Genomic DNA, 17,882 nt, shown 5'->3' with positions numbered 1-17,882 from the left:
CATGAATTGGCCTCAAACTGAATTTTCCTGTCTCCTTTCCTACACAAACCCTACACCCCAGGCTCCCTGACGATCACCATTCCTAGAAAATTCCATGCTCTCCTCCACATCTTTCCATCACTCTTCTGTGGTCAGCATGAACAGTTCTCTACCTGGAAAGCCACTCGCTTCTTCACGGCTCAGCTGAAACAGAGCCTCGAAAACCTTCTCTACCTCTTCAAACAGAAAGAATCTCACCTTAGTGAAAACGTTTCTATTTAGCAATTTTCAGGAATTCTGCCTTGTCTTACATACTCGTTATTTTTCTAACATGTCTTATTCCGATTGTACTCTGCCTGGGCACTTGGCTGGGTGCATGAGTATATCCTCTTAGTACTTCCTGAACACGTAGCACAGCACCCGATCCAAAGAGGGCACTGAGACCACGCTGAGCTCCATTAAACTGGTGGGAGGGAGGTGGTGGTCTGAGCCCAGAGCACAGTTTTCTCCTGTTTTCACACGTATCTCAGGGGAACACTCTACCCTATGCTTCTCAATCAACGTTGACCTAGCAATTCCCAGGCTTTGAGGCTTCCATAACTACATTTAGAATAAGTGTGTTCATAGTTTTAATATTTCTGATGGGAATTTGATTGTAGTTTCACGGATTTCTTTTTCAATTAATTTCAGAAAACATATTTATGTTTTTATGATGTTAAATCTTTCATCCATGAAGCAACTTCATGCCATAACCACGAACATAGTATTTTTGTCTCCTTAGATCGTTCCGCAGAGTTTTGAACATTCTCCGTCAAAATTGTGTGAAGTCGTTGGAAGCAAATCCCTACATATGTCAGAGTATGACTTGTGTTATGGATGGTGTCTTATTTTCTATTGTGCTTCCTGGTTGCTAAATACTAGCGTAGGGGGAATATGTCAGGTCAGCAATTTCCTGAGCTTTCTTACCACTTGGAATATTTTGTGGGTCCTATTGAATTTTCTATGAAATTATCTCATTATCTGAAAATAATGGCAGGTGGACTTCTATACCCATTGGAGCAAGATGTTCAACTCTCCCAATAAAGAGACCCAGCTCTAAAGCAGGTTCAGTAATAAATGTTCCTTTTTTCCACCCTCTTTCTCATAACATTTTCCAAGGTGAGGAGTCTAGGGGGTCTCGTCATTTCTCAAGGCCCACATTCCTTCCGGGTGTTTCTCTGCCATCCTAGGGCCTTGTCTTCATCTGCAGGGCTGAGCCTGGGCTGCTGGGGGCTCCAGATCGCAGGGAGGGGACAGACAGAGAGGAGGGCCAGCCCTGCTGACTTAGGAGGGAGGAAGCCCCCTCCTTCCGGCGGAGGTCCTGGTGACGTAGAGACCTGCACTGCATTCACTTCCTTCTTTCTCCTTCGTCAAGATCATTCTTGTTCGTGTTTTTATCTGTCACATTAATCTTACTATTTAAACTATGTTTTGCTTTTGAAATCTCTATGCCTATATTTTTTTAAAAAATTATTTCATTACTTCCTTCCCTTAATCATCATCTTTTCCTTTCTTCTTGACAATGACGATCGGTTTTACTTTCAGCTTCTTGAGTTGAACGCCAACCTCATTACTTTTCATCTTTTATCTTCTGGTCAATGGGTTTCAAGCAATAGATTTTCCCCTCACTATTGATTGTTATTCAGCTATGTCCCGGAGGGTTTGAGAAGTAGCAATATGTCGTGTGTTTTTAAGTGTTTTATTATTTCTGGCATTATTTTCTTCTTCTTCTTCTTCTTCTTCTTCTTCTTCTTCTGGTTTTTTTTTTTTTTTTTTTACAGTGAAAATTTTATATTTAGAATTAGCCAGCTGGACTCAGTTTAGCTGATCCCAATTTTGTTGGCAACGTCCAAAGCATCCTAGTCAGGAGCCAGTCGGACATAAGCCTTCTGTCTCCATCAGGCCTGATCAGGGGCTGACCGTGGCCTTGTCCGTGTCATAGAGCTTCTTCACAGCCTATTTGATCCAGTCGAGGCTTGTGGGCCTGGACGTCCACAGTGAACTCTAGTGTGTGGTTGTCGTCTCTTCTTCATGGCTGACTTGGTAGTCAGGGGGACTGGCTGATGGCACAGTGGTCAAGCTTCTTCCTCCAGGGGGCGCTCTTCTGAGGATATTTGGGCTGCCTTCGGAGCTGCAGGGTCTTGGGCCTTCAGAACATGGGTGACGTGCAGATCTGTGTGTGTGTGTGTGTGTGTGTGTGTGTGTGTGTGTGTGTGTGTGTGGTGGCTGTGGACGGCTTTCAGCACTGCTTTCTTTGCCTTCAATTCTTTGGCTTTGGGAGTGGCAGGGACTTCCTTCTTCGTGTTCAGCGCCATCTTCCTATTTTCTTATCAACTCAAAGATATTTTCATCTTTTTTTTTTTTTAGCTGTTTGATCCATAGAACGTTTACCTGTCCATTTGCAAAATGATTTCCAATCTTACTGCATTATTATCATAAAGCGTGAATTGGAGGATACTGACTCTTGAAATGTATTAGGGCTTCCTCTGGGACCTAATGTATTCATTTGTAGGCAGGGAAGTTATATAGTGTTATTAAAATATATCTACCTATCTGTTTATTTATCTTTGCTTAATCTATCAGTTTCCGAGAGCTGTGCTAAAATCTCCAAATAAAGTTATTGGTTTATCTGTTTGTCCCTATAATATTTCCTTAATATATTTTGAAACTTATGTTAGATTAAGTTGTCATATTTTCTTAATGTATTGTTCCTTTTGGAACATCTCTCTTTGCCCTCAGGTAAATTTATTTTCACCTAAATTCCATTTTGCCTCAAAACTCAGCAGGTTTTCCTTTTGTTCATTTTTGCACAAAAACATTTCCACCCTTTTATTTTCTTTCTTTTTTTTCTTTTTTTTTTTTAAGCACACACACATATATACTTTTATTTTAGTAAAATTTTAAAGTATGAATTTAGTAGTCTTCAAACTGTTACAACCATACCACAGACCTCAGCAAAGCTGCAATATAGCAATTTTTATCCTCAGTTTGAATTCTTCAAACTTCAAGGAACCAAAATGAAATTCAATTTTCAAAACATACGAATGTGCACCCTTTTATTTTCAAACTCTAATCTTTTTATTTTAACGATGCGTCAAGTAGACAATATAGTGTGGGAATTTTGAAACTTCATCCTCTTCCCAGTAACCAGTATGCTATTTTAAACATATTAATGAGATGCTATCACTCCCCTACTTCAATCCCACCAGTGGTTTCCCATTTCTCCTAGAAGAGACCCTCGGCTCCTTCCCTTCCCAAGCAGCGCCCTGAATGAACCCCTACCCCCTGCCCTGCGTCCCTCCAGACAGCCCTCTCTTCCCCCTACCCTCAGCCCCAACCTTCAGACCCTCCACATGCAGCCTTGCTCCTGCCTGCAGGAGTCCCCTCACTGTCCCTATGCCTCCAGTATTCTTCCTACATCTTTGCATGGCTGTTTCCTTCTCTTCTTTCGGACCTCAGTTCAACTGCCTCCCCTGGGAGGCCTTTGGTAAGCATCCAATTAAAGGGCCCCCCTACCGGTCATTCTCCAATCCAGCAGTCTGTGCCCCCCGTCTGTACTGCATGCACTGTCGTTGGAAATGTCCTTGTTTATTTACACTATCAAGCTGTGTGACAGCAGAGGCCTCAGGTGGTTTTCACTGCTACAGCCCCAGCACCTAGAGCAGTGTCTGCAATTGAATGGGTGTCCAAAAACCATCTGTAGAAAGAAATTCTCAGAAGAACAGACTGCAGAGGTACCACAAGCACTGTGGGGAAGGAAGCGTCATAATTGCTATGAAGTTGTTCTGTCTCCATCCCCTGCATCCACCTTCAAGTGTGATAAGATGCCCACACAACTCATCAAATCTGGTTTTCTTCTTGTATCGCAACAAGTTGAGCTGCTAACCAGCGGGGTCCCTCTTGGTGTTCCGTGCTTCCATCTCTCTCCAGTTGCAAGTTTATTTGAAAATTCGAAACCCACAGAAGCTTCTGAATGAACCCCCCACCCCAAACCCCCAACCCCCAGCTTACTCAGGAAGCGCTTCCTACATTCCAGGGGTTAAATATTTATTAGGTTTATTTTAATCAGGAATAAATACATGATTTAGCAAAATGTAATGCTTCCCACTTAGAAATCCCTCCAAGTTCTCCCCGCACATTCCGACCACATTAGTCACAACGGAAAACAGCACGGACACACTGTACAAACATCTGGAGTGTGCGAGGTCACCGTGCCTCACGGCGGAAGTCAATGCCACAGTGTTACATTCACGTCCCATACATTGGCTGGTCCCTTAGAAGCAGCCTTTGGGGATTGCTGAGGAAACCACAGCTGTCTTCTTGTGTAAACACAGTGGATCTGGTGATACAGAAAGTCCTGTAAATGCATAGACACGTACCGCAAGCACAGTGATGTCAGAGCTGCAGAATGCGCCTGGCGAACAGACAGACGCGTCTGTCGGGCAGCGAGACGTACCACAAGCACCGTCCTCCCCCGGAATCCCTTTGCCACAGGGGACAATGAGTCACAGCTTCAGCTGCCGCCCCTTCCTAACAGAACCCAGATGGGTGGGCAGCCTGGAGATAAATGCTTCTCCTTCTCTAGGTCTTTACCATGCTTCTCTCTCATCCCTTAAAATTACGTTAAGATGCAGTTAAGCCACTCTGCCTCCCATCTTTCCTGGAGCTCCGCGCTTTTATTGACACGGATGCCAGACCCTTCTTAGAATAAAACACTGGATGAATTAATTCTTTAGAACTTATCAACTTCCTGTTTTCAAAAAAAAATCTGACCAGTCTGACCTTCACAGTCCAGGCAACATTTCTACTCTGAAGGTGCAGCTGAAATATAAGCCCCTGGGTCACCCTTACCTGACCCAGTCCCACCTGGAGCCATGAGCCGATTTCTGCTTTCACACCCCACTTTCACAATATTCGTTGATATATTTTTCTCCCTGTCTGTATTGTGAGCATCTCTGCTGGGACCTGGGGCTTGTTCATCTTCTTTTCTATATATTTTTTTTCCCCACCGGACACCTTACACAGGATTTAACACAGTTCTCCTTTGGGCAATCAGGAATGAATAGTCGATGCCTTAATACAGCTGAGAACCCTCGCATGCTGCAGAAGCTCTTTCTGTGCTGCAAAGCTGTGGCTGGGGACGCGGTGAAAGCTTGCCCAGTTCCAGGCCCTTCCAGGTGCTTCCCTGCCAGCAGCTACCCCTGTGCCATTCGCCCTGCCCCCTGCAGGAATAGGGAGACCATCTGGCTTCTGCATGTGTGGCGTTGGGACCAGGAGGGCAAAGAGATCTCCTGATTCAGGGCTGATTAGGAGGGTTAAAGTTTAGTGTCACTGAGTTCCCTGAAAAACAGAGGTGATGCATATCAGAGGTCTATTTGCGGATTGGTTTAAAAAGTTCCACGCAGGGGACCAATTTGCAAACCCAGACCTCCTGCCAGGACACAGCTTTTGGCTCATCTTCTTCTCAGGCTTTTCTCATTCAGAAATTTTCTCCAGTGAACACAGGGTGCAGCTGTCTGGATGGTTTGGAAAGAGGTCCTTGTGCACTTTCTAGTGAGAGAGCGTCCATCTTTCCCACAAACCCGACGAGCTCACACGTAATGTGCTGAGCGTTGCCTGACCACATCACCAGTCAATGTTTTGTGATATCCCAGAACAGACACCAGGGAGTTCCCTTTGTCATTATGAGATAGAGAAGATGCGAGTTCAGGTCTCACGTGGCTTCTCTTCGCTTCTGGAAGACGTGAGCCTCCCCAAGGACCAGGGAACCACAGCTCTGCAAGATCCTGGGTCATAGTTCGAACCTCTGCTCCTTTGGCACCGCGCCGTGGCGTCTGCTCTCGGGCTAGTCCTCATAGTACTGCGGAGACGAGAAGAGAGTGCTTTTCCTCTTGCTTCCGCTGTACATCAAGGACATGCTTTTCTTTTTTCGGTCCAAGGGGGTGTTATCATCACCGGTCAGAGACAAGTAGGAGGCGATGCTTTCCCGGAGGCCATAGCTGAAAAGGGACTCATCCACGCCGAGTGGGTGTCCCGCTCCCTCGGGGTGCTCCTGCAGTCTGCGAGTGGGAAGAAAGAGGGCAGAGGAAGGAGAGAAAGAGAGGGACATAGAGGGGTGGAGGACAAGGGAATGAGAAAAAGAAGAGACAAAAGAGGCTGGTTAGTATTTCTCTAACGTATTGTTCTAATTCTGCTTCTTACATGTGTGGCTGTGTGATCTTCGGTAAATCGCTTAACCTCTCAGAAGCACCATTTCCTTGGATGGCTAAATTGTCTAACTGCAAATTTTAATGAATACTTCTTTATGATATTTATAAGGAAGGGCGGTCGTATTCATCTCCCAGGCAATTCTGATCTCTGATTTTCTTTGAAGTTGACAATGGGATGTCTGCATCAGTATTGAATGAATAAGATAACCCATCAATCCCCCACTGCAGATACCCCTAAAATGCAATAGCTGACACTCAAATACAACAAATCAGTGAAATATATTTTCCCTTACAAAAAATGAAGTCACCTTATGATTTTGCTGATACGTTTAAACTTTCTGAGTGTAATATAATATTAAATTTCTGCAAGATTTATTTGTGTGTTACTCTCTAGGATCCTAACAATTAGAAAAAGCAAGGTGGCATCTTTCAGCTAGAAAATATTCTGCTAACACTGAATGGGAACTCAGTAAATGTTTGCAGAATTGGGGAGACTGGGGGTCTTGTCAGGGAGTTGCCAGGGCCATGCCTCCCACTGTGTGAGGCCTGACGCTGGGTCTGCCTCCCAGGGGCAGCGGGATTCTGTGGGTTTATATCTGCTCAGCATGCCCCCCATTAGGTTTCAGCAGGGCCAGCTGTAACTGGCCAAGGTTTTCATATGCCAGGTTCACACACTGGTTTGGGGATCACATGTACGTGGAGGACACACATACATATGCAGAGACATGCACACAGACACACACACACAGATGCACAGAGATACACACACAGACACACTGACATACACATACACACAGACACCTCACCTGGACATCCTCTTCCAGTCGAAGGTCTTTTGGCGCAAGGTGACAGGTGAGTCGGAGGCCTTCACTGCCGGGGAGGCCGTGCTCTGAGTGAGGCAGGGTGTGGTCAGCACACAGCAGAGGCCATCAGCCACCTCTGAGAAGGGAAGCGGACAGCTGGTCAGTGACTGTGAGATGCCACAGCCAGTGTGGGGTGCGGGGCCCCAGGGACCACCCAATATAGCTCCCTGCTTGTCCCCAAGGGGATACTGAGGCCAAGGTTTGAAAGGGGTGTGGCAGGGCTGAGGGTCGTGTGCCCTGAGTACACACTGCACTGATGTGGGTGCAGGCAGAGCGAGGCTTAGGAGCTGGAATCAAACAAACTTGGGTTTGGATTTCAGCTTTGCCCCTGTAGTGAATTACTTTGCACCTCTTTGAGCCTCTCTGTTTCCTCAGCTGCAAAGTGAGGGGAATTGAGCTAATCAGTGAGAGCAGCTGGCAGAGTGTTCGCATAAGGCCCCAGCCTCAATGGTGCCACACTAAGGCACAGTTCCATCCACTTTGGGGGAAGAACCTCTTGTGTGTAAGAGGGTTCTTTGTACTGTGCTGATTTCCCCAAAGCACAGAGCAGCGTTTAATACAGCACAGTGGGCTAGAGGCATTTGCAGGAAGAAAGGAAGATAAAAGAAACAATAGAAGACAGAAAAGGAAGAGAGAGAGAGGAAAAAGGAGGAAGGCAGGATGGAAGGAAGGAGAGAGAGAGAGAGAGAGAGAAGGAGGGGAGGAAGTAAAGACGGGACACAAAGGATAAAAGGCACAGGAAAAGAAGGAGGAGAAAAACAAAGATTTTAAGGCAAAAGAGAGAACGTAGGAGGAAAAAAAACCTGAAAAAGAAATCTCTTTTTCTTTACCCTAGATACTAATCACCAAAAGAATGAAAATTAAATAAATCCATTTCTTTTCCCCTCAGCTGCTATGAAGTGTCTGAGCTGCCAGGGCCCCTCTTCTTTCCGAGAGCATTAAGGTCTGGCCTCCATCTCTTTGGAGCCCTGTCCTAACCCCTGTCATCGTGAGAAAGGTTGGTTCTGGCTGTGCTCGGGCATTCTGATAGATGGCGGAAATTCTGCGAGGGCTTATTCAGCTTGAAGACCTCAGTGTTTCTCAGTCACAGGGGTGGATAGAGTGGCCGAGGAAGTAAGACGCCACTGGCCTCCAGTAAGACCGGGCCACCCCCAGCCGGAGCGCACCCGTTACTAGGTTTTAGGAAGCACATTACACCAACGGCAGTCTCTGCCTCCCACCTGATTTATGGAGCTCTGGAGTGTCCTTGCCAAAGAACAAAAGGAAACTGTAGCTGATGAAGCAAACCCAGGCTATCAGAGGGTGGCCGTGAATAACGCCTTGTTCCGCAGTGTTCCGTCTGCCTTTCACCATGAACCTGAATGGCCACCCACACTGAGAACTGTGAGATTGGAGCCTGAGGTTAGAGGGAGTTTAATTGGATGTGAGTCTGAAATAATTACCTGTCATGGGTTGGCAATTGAAAGGGCCTCTCAGGTGAGGAGGTGAGGGAGACCAAGTCCGACACAAAAATTAAAGAAATCAGTGTCTGTGGGCAGCTCGGGCGGAGGACTTTGTGACAGTCCTTCCTTAGAAAGGTTACTATTTAGGATGAAAAGGAAAGTTCGGCAAACAGGAAAAGGACTAACACTTCTGGGCACGTGCTGAGCTGGCCTGTCACACTGCGCCTTATCCAGCAGTCAGGACTGTTACGCCCATTTTGGGAATTAGGAAACTGAGCGGCCTAGGGTCAAGTCAGGTGCTCAAGGTCACAGAAATGTGACCCAAACCTGTCTCATGGACTCCCAACCAGACACTTGTTTCAAAAGCAACTCATTGCCTCCAAAGCCGGACACAGTTGGCTAATTCTCTCCAATCTCTAGAATTCTCTAGAACACTCATTCCTCACACACCCTTCAATTCCAACTCTCCATTCACAGATCCCATGTTCCCATCCCTTTATTTTCTTGGCCGTATTTTAGAACATATTCGTGTCTCACTGTCTCTCTTCTCTTAGTCGCTGCCGTGCGTGAAATACTTCCGGTGCCAGACATTTCACACGTGTAATTTGTTTTTTGTGGTGGTGTCTGTGGAGGGTCCTAACAACAATCCTATAAGAGACATTTTAATCCCCATTTCATAGATGAAGAAACTGAGGCTTTGAGACATTAGGGAATTGGCCCAAGGCCAACAGGATAATAAATATAAGCAAAACTGTGAAGCACAGATGTCCGTTGAGACCCTTTAGCGCATGATTTCTCTGATTCTGTGCCTTGAGGAAGGGTCTGGTGGGAGGTAAAATTGGCCACATTGTTTCTACTTTGGGGTCCCCTGGGGCGCAGGGAGCATATCAGGGTTTACGATGCTGTGAACTGGTGACAGCGATCCATGGCCGGGAACAGCCTTGGGGGCCTCCCTGGCTGGCATCCTTTTCATGTTTGCTTTTATCTATGCAAAACTTATGGTCTCCGCACCTCTCGTATGATTGTTATTAAAAGCCAAACACCACAGCCAGCGTACTCATCATTAGCAAACGCTGACTGTTTCCAGGACTCCCTTCCTCTTTCAGTTTTAGCCAAGCGGCTGGCTTTTCGGGTGTCACAGAAGTAGTACTTGTTATCATTTGTTTTGCACCTGCCATATGCCAGGCTGTGTCGCACGCGTCACGTGAAGGATCACGTTTGACAGTCGTTAACAACCACCTGCCCAGGGCTGCTTGCGTCCACCTTCCCTGGATGGGGCACTGAGTCCAGGGGAGGTGGGGTGTTTGTGCCGGGTCTCATGTCTCCCACGTGGCCGTTCCTCCTGCACAGCCTGCATTTGTCACAGGCCAGGTGTGGTAACCCAGGCCCCTTAGACTCCTCCTTTCTCCTTGAAATACCCTTTCAAGACCCCATACCCCCCAGAACGTTAGCAAAGATCCCCAGGGCTGCAAGGTCAGCCCTCCTGAACCTGGAAGGGGCAAGATGCTAACAACGGGAAAGCGTCTCCTTCTCTTTCTCCCTCCAATATGCGGGGGCGGGAGGGGGAAGGAGACAGCCGGCTGAGGACGGGTGGCAGACGTTTAGTAGGAGGCACATTTACGTGCCAGGCAGTCTCCCCAGCACTTTCCGTGCACTAACTCCATGAATTCTCACTCCATCCCCAGGGTAGGAACCATTAGCATCTTCACTGCACAGAGAACAAAAGGAGACACAGAGCTGAACAATGAGCCCAAGGCTGCCCCAAACGTCTGGGATATGAACACAGTCATTCCAGAGCCAACTTTTACTAACTTAGCCAGCTTTTTACTGTTTCTCCCTCTTCCGTAGGGTAAAATTCCAACTCCCGACCTGGCATTCGGGCCTCTCAGTCTAACTCAGATTGTTTTCTTCTGACTCTACACTCTCCCATCACCTCCGTCAAAACCATGCTCTGCTTTCAGCGTCTTGTGAACACTGCTTGCCCTGGTCTGCGTGGACCATTTGCACCTCTCTCCTGGGTCCGGGAAGGACACACGAATGAGTGAAGTACAATGCTCGGTCTCTAAGAGCTTGCTGGGAAACACAGAGGAGAACACAGACCACTAGGCCGCAAGTCGGAGCCAGCAGGGTTCTAAAGAGGCCCCTGGCATCTCTGGAAGCAGAGACAGCAGGCGATCAATCCTAACTCCTGCAGCTTCTACAAGGAGGGGACTCTAGTTGGCTGGCGTGAAGGCTCAGGAGGGTGTTGACATGCAGAAAAGTGGAAACGAGTGGCATTTCCAAACAAAGCCCCAGAGGCCTGCAAATGTATGACCCACTTAAGGAAGTGCAAGCTGTCTGCAGATGTGAATGTTAAGGGCAGTTTGATTTGTTTCATTTGCAGGAAGAGAGAGGGCGAGGTTGACATGAGCCGTGTTTTAGTTACTTAGGCGGCATTCAATGGCAGTCCCTTTCAGCCTGAGATTTACAATCTGAGTTAGTAAGAAAAGCGCATAGGAAGCAGGCAGGATGGGCAGAGAGTGAAGTAAATCACCTGCAGGTATTGATGACCCACATGCATCCTAGACTGGGGCACTTAGGAAAGAGGGGCTTCACTGATTGGTCCCGATGGAGTGTTTCTTACCGGAATAGTGATTCACCAGGTCTTCCAGGCACTGGAAGGTGAGCCTTGGGGAAATGTAATACCAGTTGTTGGGCAGGCGGAAGATCCGGTAATGCTTTACCTGCCGATGTCTCACCGAGAGAGAGTAGAAACCTGTAGGGAGTGGGTGGTGAGTCCGTCGCATTGCACATGTCCCCACACAAGGGTGGCCGGCCGAGGAGCTTGCCACCACGAGGTGGAGAGATTTTCTCAGCCTCGTGACATGACTGTCCATTTGGGAAAATCAAGACGTGACATGATGATGACACCTAGACATGCACTCTTGTGTTTTAAGCCACAGGCACGAGAACCCCATCTGCGTGGATGTAGCTCACTCTTTAGAGACCATGGGAGCACGTCATTTCAATAGCCTCATTCATTAACCACGTGGCAATACAGGTTTTCAAGTGCACAGGCCTAGTCTGTTTGGAGAGGTTACCATTTGGGATGCTTCTGCATCCTCTGTGGGTCCCGGGGCCCAATGAGATGATAAGAGTTGGATTGCACCCACAGGTCAGGACCTGCGGCCATCTGTGGGTCCTTCCCAAGTACTCTCTCTAAGATAGCTGTGCTGCCATCGTCCTTCCTGTCCCACCAACGCCACCGTACCACACCTACAGTTATGCCCCCATTTCCTGGTCCCTACTCTCTCTGCCTTATGCTTTGTGTTCGCAGAAATTTGGAAGCAGTGGCAGTGAAGACATTTTTCGGAGTCTCCCTAAGAAACATGTAAAATGTGTTATTCCTCCTTCAGTGCCGTTAGAGCAATGACCCAATAGGGGTCAACAAGAGCAGAAGGTGGGGCAAGTGTCTGCACCTCTCTCACCCTTGATTTTCCCAAATGGACAGTGAGAGGCTTGGACTCCAGTCATGTCTAAGAGCCCTTCCTGCTGTGTCTTCTGGGGTCCCTGGGGTGCCAAGGCTCACAAGGCAGAGGGAGGGGGAAGGTACTAGATTTTACCGCATCTGTGTTGTATGTGCTGGGCTGGGGGCTCAGTTATTTCCAAGCAACATGTCCATTAATTCTCAGAAAGACCCGGGATGTATTGTCCCCAAATATTTTGTAGATGGAGGAACTCGGGCTCAGAGCCCCTAAGGGACGTGGCCAGAGGCACGCGGCTTGGAAATGGCCGACCTGAGGCTGGACGCTTGTCCTGAGAAGGCCTCTTACACTAGCGTGGCTTGCACTAGGCTTGGCCCCAGGCCTGCCCTGGTAGCGTCTTCCGGTAATGTCAACGGGCACTGGAAGTACAGTGCACAGGTCAAGGGTGGCAGTGGAAACTTGCAAGAACTTTGCATACCCAGGGAAGCAGAGACTGCCACTCCCACTCCAGCCCCGCCCGCTGCAGAGCCACCGCCTGATGGCATCTGTTTTCAGATTAGCTGCCACCTCAAGCTGGGTTCTCCTAGCTCGGCCATGTCAGCTTCCAGGCTCTGGGTCTGGGTCCCCTGCCTCGGGGGACACTGGGACATGCACAGGAAGTTTGCCTTTGCTTTACCTTGCTCCAGTGCATTGTTTTTGAGAGAAAAGTTGTTGGATGTTTTTTGATCACACGTGATGGCCCCTGCCTCCCCAAAGTAAGGCTGCTGCTCATTTTGTGAAGGGCTCCAGCAACTCGCAGCTCGGCGCTTAGCAGGTGCACGGGAAATAACTCTCAGATGCTGTCTTTTCTTTGATAGCGAGTGTACAAGAAGCAGGCTAAGAACTTGAAAATACCTTTTGCATTTAAGAAGCTATTGTTATTCTTCCTTAGTCTGGGGAAGCCCAAGCTGTGAAGTGTTTTGCTGCTGTGCGTTTACGTAGGTACAACATCTGAGACACCGTGCTAAGCCCTTTCCCGCTGTTAATCACATGTTATAGGTAAGGGAGCCTAGGCTAAGAGAGAGGAGGTGACTTCTTAATAATTCGTACAGACAAACCCAGAAGGCCCTGCTCTGAACCATGAGAAAGCCCTGCTATGTTGTCCCCACTGAATTACCGAACGCGTAGAACGTGAGGAAATTAATAATGCTAAAGATCGGGGTGAGAACCTAAGAGTGTGCATCTGCTTTCCTGATTCTCAAAGCCGTCTGATTGCGTTGTAAGACATAGAGGGAACTAGCACTGGGGGTCTCCTGTGTAGCGAGAGCCCTACAGACATCATTCCATTTGAATTGCTCCACAACCTTCCAAAGGAGGGGTTTTCTCCCCATTTCACAGATGGGAAAACTGAGCTCAGAGAATTTAAGAGGCCTGCCCCAGTCACAGAGCCTGAGAGCACGGGCCAGGCTTAGTCCGGAGCCCATGCTCTCTGCTCAGGTGCTGCCCACACCGTGGGGTGTTCACGTTTCTTCTCAGTTGGTGGGAAATTTTCCAGCAGGACTTGGCAGGGCCTGATATGGGTCCAGGCCTGTGGCAGTGCCCCAGCAGGTCCCCACTACCTATTTCTAGTCCCCTGGCTTTGACGCTGGCCTCACTGGCTGTGCGTGGGCTGCAGGGAGCTCACAAAGGACCGATTTGCGTGTCCCGTGGGAGGAGGGAAGATGAGATGTGTCATGAGTCAGGCGGGAGGCAAACCTGCTTGTGTGTGTGACCCAAGCCCGGAAAGCTAGGTGGAAAGCTGCTCACCTTTCTTCGTCTCACTCTCTCTGATCATGAAGGAACCAATCTTTGTGTCTGGCAGCTGCAGCAGCTCCTCGGCCTTGTCTCTGCCCAGCCCTTCAAACAGCCAGCTGGGGAGTAGGAAGGCAGACGTGAGTCTCCCAAGCATAGCCACCCTCCAGAAGACAGGTGGGGTGTGGAAATTAAGATCGAGAGCCAGTTAACATACAATGCTGGGATTGAGAAGAGGAGGGAGGTCGATTCTCCGCCCATTCATACTTTTAATCTTGGAAATAAAATTCCTGAGGACTTACTGTAGGCCAGGTATCGCACTGGGTAATGAGGAACCAGAGGTGCATAAGACACCTTTGTCATCCCGTTTCTCACTTGCCAGCCGGCCTGTGCCCGTTCTGTGTTGTGTGATACACAGCATTCTACATGTGACAAGGTCCCTGTTTGGTAGTTTGTTTAATGTCTATCTCTCTTACAATCTAAATACCTGCCCCCTCCCTCACCACCCCATGAGGGCAGGGGCTGTGTCTGTCATTTTGGGTTTTGCCTTTGCATCCAGGTTTTTGACCTTGGTATATATCTGTGAATGAATGAATGAATGAATGAATGAATGAACGAACACAAGAAGGAAAAAAAGAAAGGGTGGTGCATAATTCCACCAACTTAACAAGCTCTACTTTGCGTCCGTTACATTTCCTTCTTGGCCTCTCTTTCCCAACATATTTTTAACACAGGTGTCATTGCACTGTGTGTTTAGTGTTTCTGGCTTTTATTTGCTTAGTTTAAAAAAAAAGCTGTTGTAATACCGTAGCCCAGCATCCAGTGGAACGCTCACGTTCCACAGGAGACCCGACATCTTTGAGAACGTTTTAGAAAGCAGCTGTGCACAAAGGGACCTATGCTCTCTGTGGAAGGGCCCTCCTTCCTGTCTCAGAGCAGGCCTGGCCAGACCTCTGTGTGGAAGGACGTGCTTTGTTAGCAGTCGGCGGGCGTGTACGCAGAAGCATTCGCACATCCCTTTTGAATGGTCTCTGTATTTCAGTGAATGGACCGTAGCTTCTCATCCCCAGGTCTGAAGTAGCGCGTGCTATGGCGAATATGAATACTCTGCCGTTTTGTACCCTTTAACATGCCCCATGGCAGCACGCAGGTCGTTGAAGGGCTGACTGGGTACTTCTGAAACAGCACGTGTGAGAAGACCCACAGACATAACATCGGATGCCACTTATTTAGGGACTGGGCTCCAAAGTGCTTGGTTGTTAAGATCGGGATTCTGCCATATTTGGCCAAATCGTCCAACTATTTCCTTAGTTCTGCACAATGTATGGCATATGAATTCTCCGACAAACATTCATCCTTTCAAGTCCTGCCATGGAATTCCACTTATGAAAATGAAGACAATAGAACAATAACCATAACAAGAGCCGTATATAAATACTGTGCGGGCCACACACCATACTAAGCACTCGAAATCTCCTCATATCAACCCCCTATGACACGTGGTATTATTTCCCTTTCACCAGTGAGGACACCGAGGGTCAGAGGGATTACTTTATCCAGGTTACCCCACACTAGCAACTCATAGAGCTAGAAATGGAATATGTCTTTCTGGGACATCCAATTCCGTAACCTCTATGCTGCCCAGCCTCCCTTCCAATTAGATGCTTTAAGGATATTTATTGCATCGACTAGATTGGAAGCCCCATAGGGTCACAATGACATCTGATTCCTCTGGGCTCCTGCCCATTCCCAGCTCCTGACAGCATTCAGCGTCTGTAGCACGGAGGTGTCAATGCAGGTTTGCTACATGAAGGAATGGATCAGCGGCACACAGCTGAGTTAGAAGCGTCACGTGACTCGCGTCTCTCCCAGAGCATAACTCTCACAGCAGCTACCGCCCCACTTCTGCTCATCGTCATCGTCCTAAGTACAGCAATAGCTTTGACATTCACAATCAAAATCTGTCGCACTGCAGGTAAATGCACTGAATTGCGTTCTGTAAGATAGACAGTTATGTCTGCCGCACCGGCAGAGCGTGGGGCGTGCAAAGTGCTTCTCTGAATGTAAGGCAGTTATTTCTGGACCCCTTTAAATAAAAGGGATCCTCCCTCCCTTCCTATATAGTGTGCACTTCTTTGCCGAGGTCCAGCCTCGGTAGCTTGACAGATGAGGAAACTGTGGTTCGAGAGATTCAGTAAGTTTTCTAAGGCTCTTCCGAGGAAGGCCAGAGTGGAGCCACCCACCCTGCAGCCTGGTGTGCTGGCCTCCAAACCATCCACCATGCAAACGGCCTCTGCCACAGCCACAGCACCGCCGGCAAAGCTGTGTGCGCGTCTTCTCATCCTCTACGCCTACCTTCTAAACATTTCTCCTTTCCTGCTCGGCTTCTCCCTCTGCCACCTTGGGTCTATAAGCACTTTTGGCAGTAAGCGTTCTCTGCATCTGGATGCGATGTGATAATATAGCTAATAGGTGTGGAGTGCTTACGGGCATTGTTCCGAGAACTACCCAGGTTCCATCCCATCTCGTTTTCCTAGCAACTCTATACGTTGGTCATATTATTATATATTCTTATCTCTGTCATTCTGTATCGTCATCTCTATATGACAGGCAAGGAAAGGAAACCAACGCACAGAATGTGGAGTGGCTTGCCCACTGTCACATAGCCAGTAAGTGACAGAGGCAGGATTTGAACCTCGACGGAGTGACTTTTAGCCACTGCATCACGCTGTGTCCTGTAATAGTTCCTTAGTGTTTATGTTCCAGCAACATCCAGTTAGAGCTCAAAGGTCTAAGCTCCTTCATCTTACTGATGGGGAAATGCAGTCTTAGATAGGGGAGGGGCTGGCCCAAGCGGCACCCTCGTTTATGAACCGAGCTACGAGTAGACGGACCCTCTCCAATCAATGCCTTTTGCCACTGTACCAGGCTGGCCTCTCTCTTCTCAAATGTATGAGTCCCTCGCACAAGTATCATGCTTCATTGGTACCCCTTGAGAAAGTACTCACCCATGGTAAACTCTGGCCACACATATTCCAGGAATGTAACTCTCTCGACCAGTGCTGAGAGACATGGCTTTCCACCAGCCCCCTTCACTGTAAGAACAAGCACAGGTAGGAAGAGGGTGGGTAGGTAAATGGCAAAGCGAACGGATGAAGGAACAGGGTCGTCAGATTGAACCCAGGGCACGTTGGGAGCTTCTTTTTTAAGATCTATCATTGACCCAAATGTCTCCATATGGAAATTCAGTTTTAAGTATATGCCCTCCTTCCAAGCTAAACAGGAAATCTTCCCACAGACTGACAATAGCACATTTCAGAGATCTGCAGCTGACGTTCCACATCTGGGGGCTTTTAAAACTAAATGTTTACTACACTGCTTGACACCCTGTGATGTAACCAAGATTGTATCGTATATCTGTATCGATGAGGATTTAAATAAAAGGGGCTTAGAGCCCTTATTCTTTCTATGGCTTATTTTGACTCAGAGAGAGGTAACAGACTAGGAGCCAATATGTTTTGCTTGCCATCAGAAGCCTTTTCAGACCCCCGAGTCCGGAGTGGTGTGTAATCTCAGCACTGCACATATGGTGGGAGATGAGGCCAATAGGAGAAGCAGAGTTGGGATCACAAAGGGCCTCAAAAGCCATTAAGGCACTTTCATTTTATCCAGTAGGCCATGGGGAGCCACAGGAGGTCGTAGAGCTCTGGCAGCAATCAAAGGATTAAGCATTAAGGCCTCTGTCTCATCTCGCAGTAGGGCCAGGGCCCACAGGGAATTGGGCAGCTATAGCTCACATCTAATGAGTCCCACCCAAATCGAGTTCATCCTTCCTGAGGGCGCTTGTAAAAGTTTTGGAAAGCTAACTCACTCAGAAATCACACGCAGTTTCTCCCCTTGGCGGAATATTGGGGGGCTGATGTCAGGAGATGGGTAATCACTCAGCACAGCCAGGAAGTCGCTGTCCAGTCCTGGGGAAACAACAGGAAAGGGTGTTATTTTTCACAAGGAGCTGGAAGGAGGCCCTGGGAGGGGCACGTGCAAAGGTGAGTCCCTCTTGGGGACTTTTCTGCCCCAGATACCTGACTCGTTTCGAAACAGCGGTTTATAGCAGGC

At 48.1% G+C, this 17,882-nt stretch overlaps 2 protein-coding genes across 4 annotated transcripts in view; one reads left to right on the top strand and one right to left on the bottom strand.

Annotated features, from left to right (window-relative positions):
• TG (thyroglobulin) overlaps nt 1-17,882 on the top strand; it is a 211,028-nt gene that overhangs the window by 123,698 nt on the left and 69,448 nt on the right. The window lies entirely within an intron of this gene.
• Nucleotides 4,049-17,882, bottom strand: part of SLA (Src like adaptor) — a 57,456-nt gene continuing 43,622 nt past the window's right edge. For all 3 annotated transcript variants that reach the window (XM_074317166.2, XM_019724113.3, XM_074317167.2), the window contains 6 exons: nt 17,638-17,737; nt 16,775-16,861; nt 13,782-13,885; nt 11,156-11,287; nt 7,034-7,166; nt 4,049-6,077 (listed from right to left, as the gene is read on the bottom strand). In XM_074317166.2, coding sequence (XP_074173267.2) covers nt 5,864-6,077; nt 7,034-7,166; nt 11,156-11,287; nt 13,782-13,885; nt 16,775-16,861; nt 17,638-17,737 — 770 coding nt within the window. In that variant the 3' untranslated portion in view covers nt 4,049-5,863. The remainder of the gene's footprint in view (nt 6,078-7,033; nt 7,167-11,155; nt 11,288-13,781; nt 13,886-16,774; nt 16,862-17,637; nt 17,738-17,882) is intronic.

Source organism: Rhinolophus sinicus, chromosome 6 (assembly GCF_057876585.1).
Source record: "Rhinolophus sinicus isolate RSI-liver-muscle chromosome 6, RSI-T2T, whole genome shotgun sequence".
Lineage (NCBI taxonomy): Eukaryota > Metazoa > Chordata > Mammalia > Chiroptera > Rhinolophidae > Rhinolophus > Rhinolophus sinicus.
This window is presented reverse-complemented; position numbering and strand designations above follow the sequence as displayed.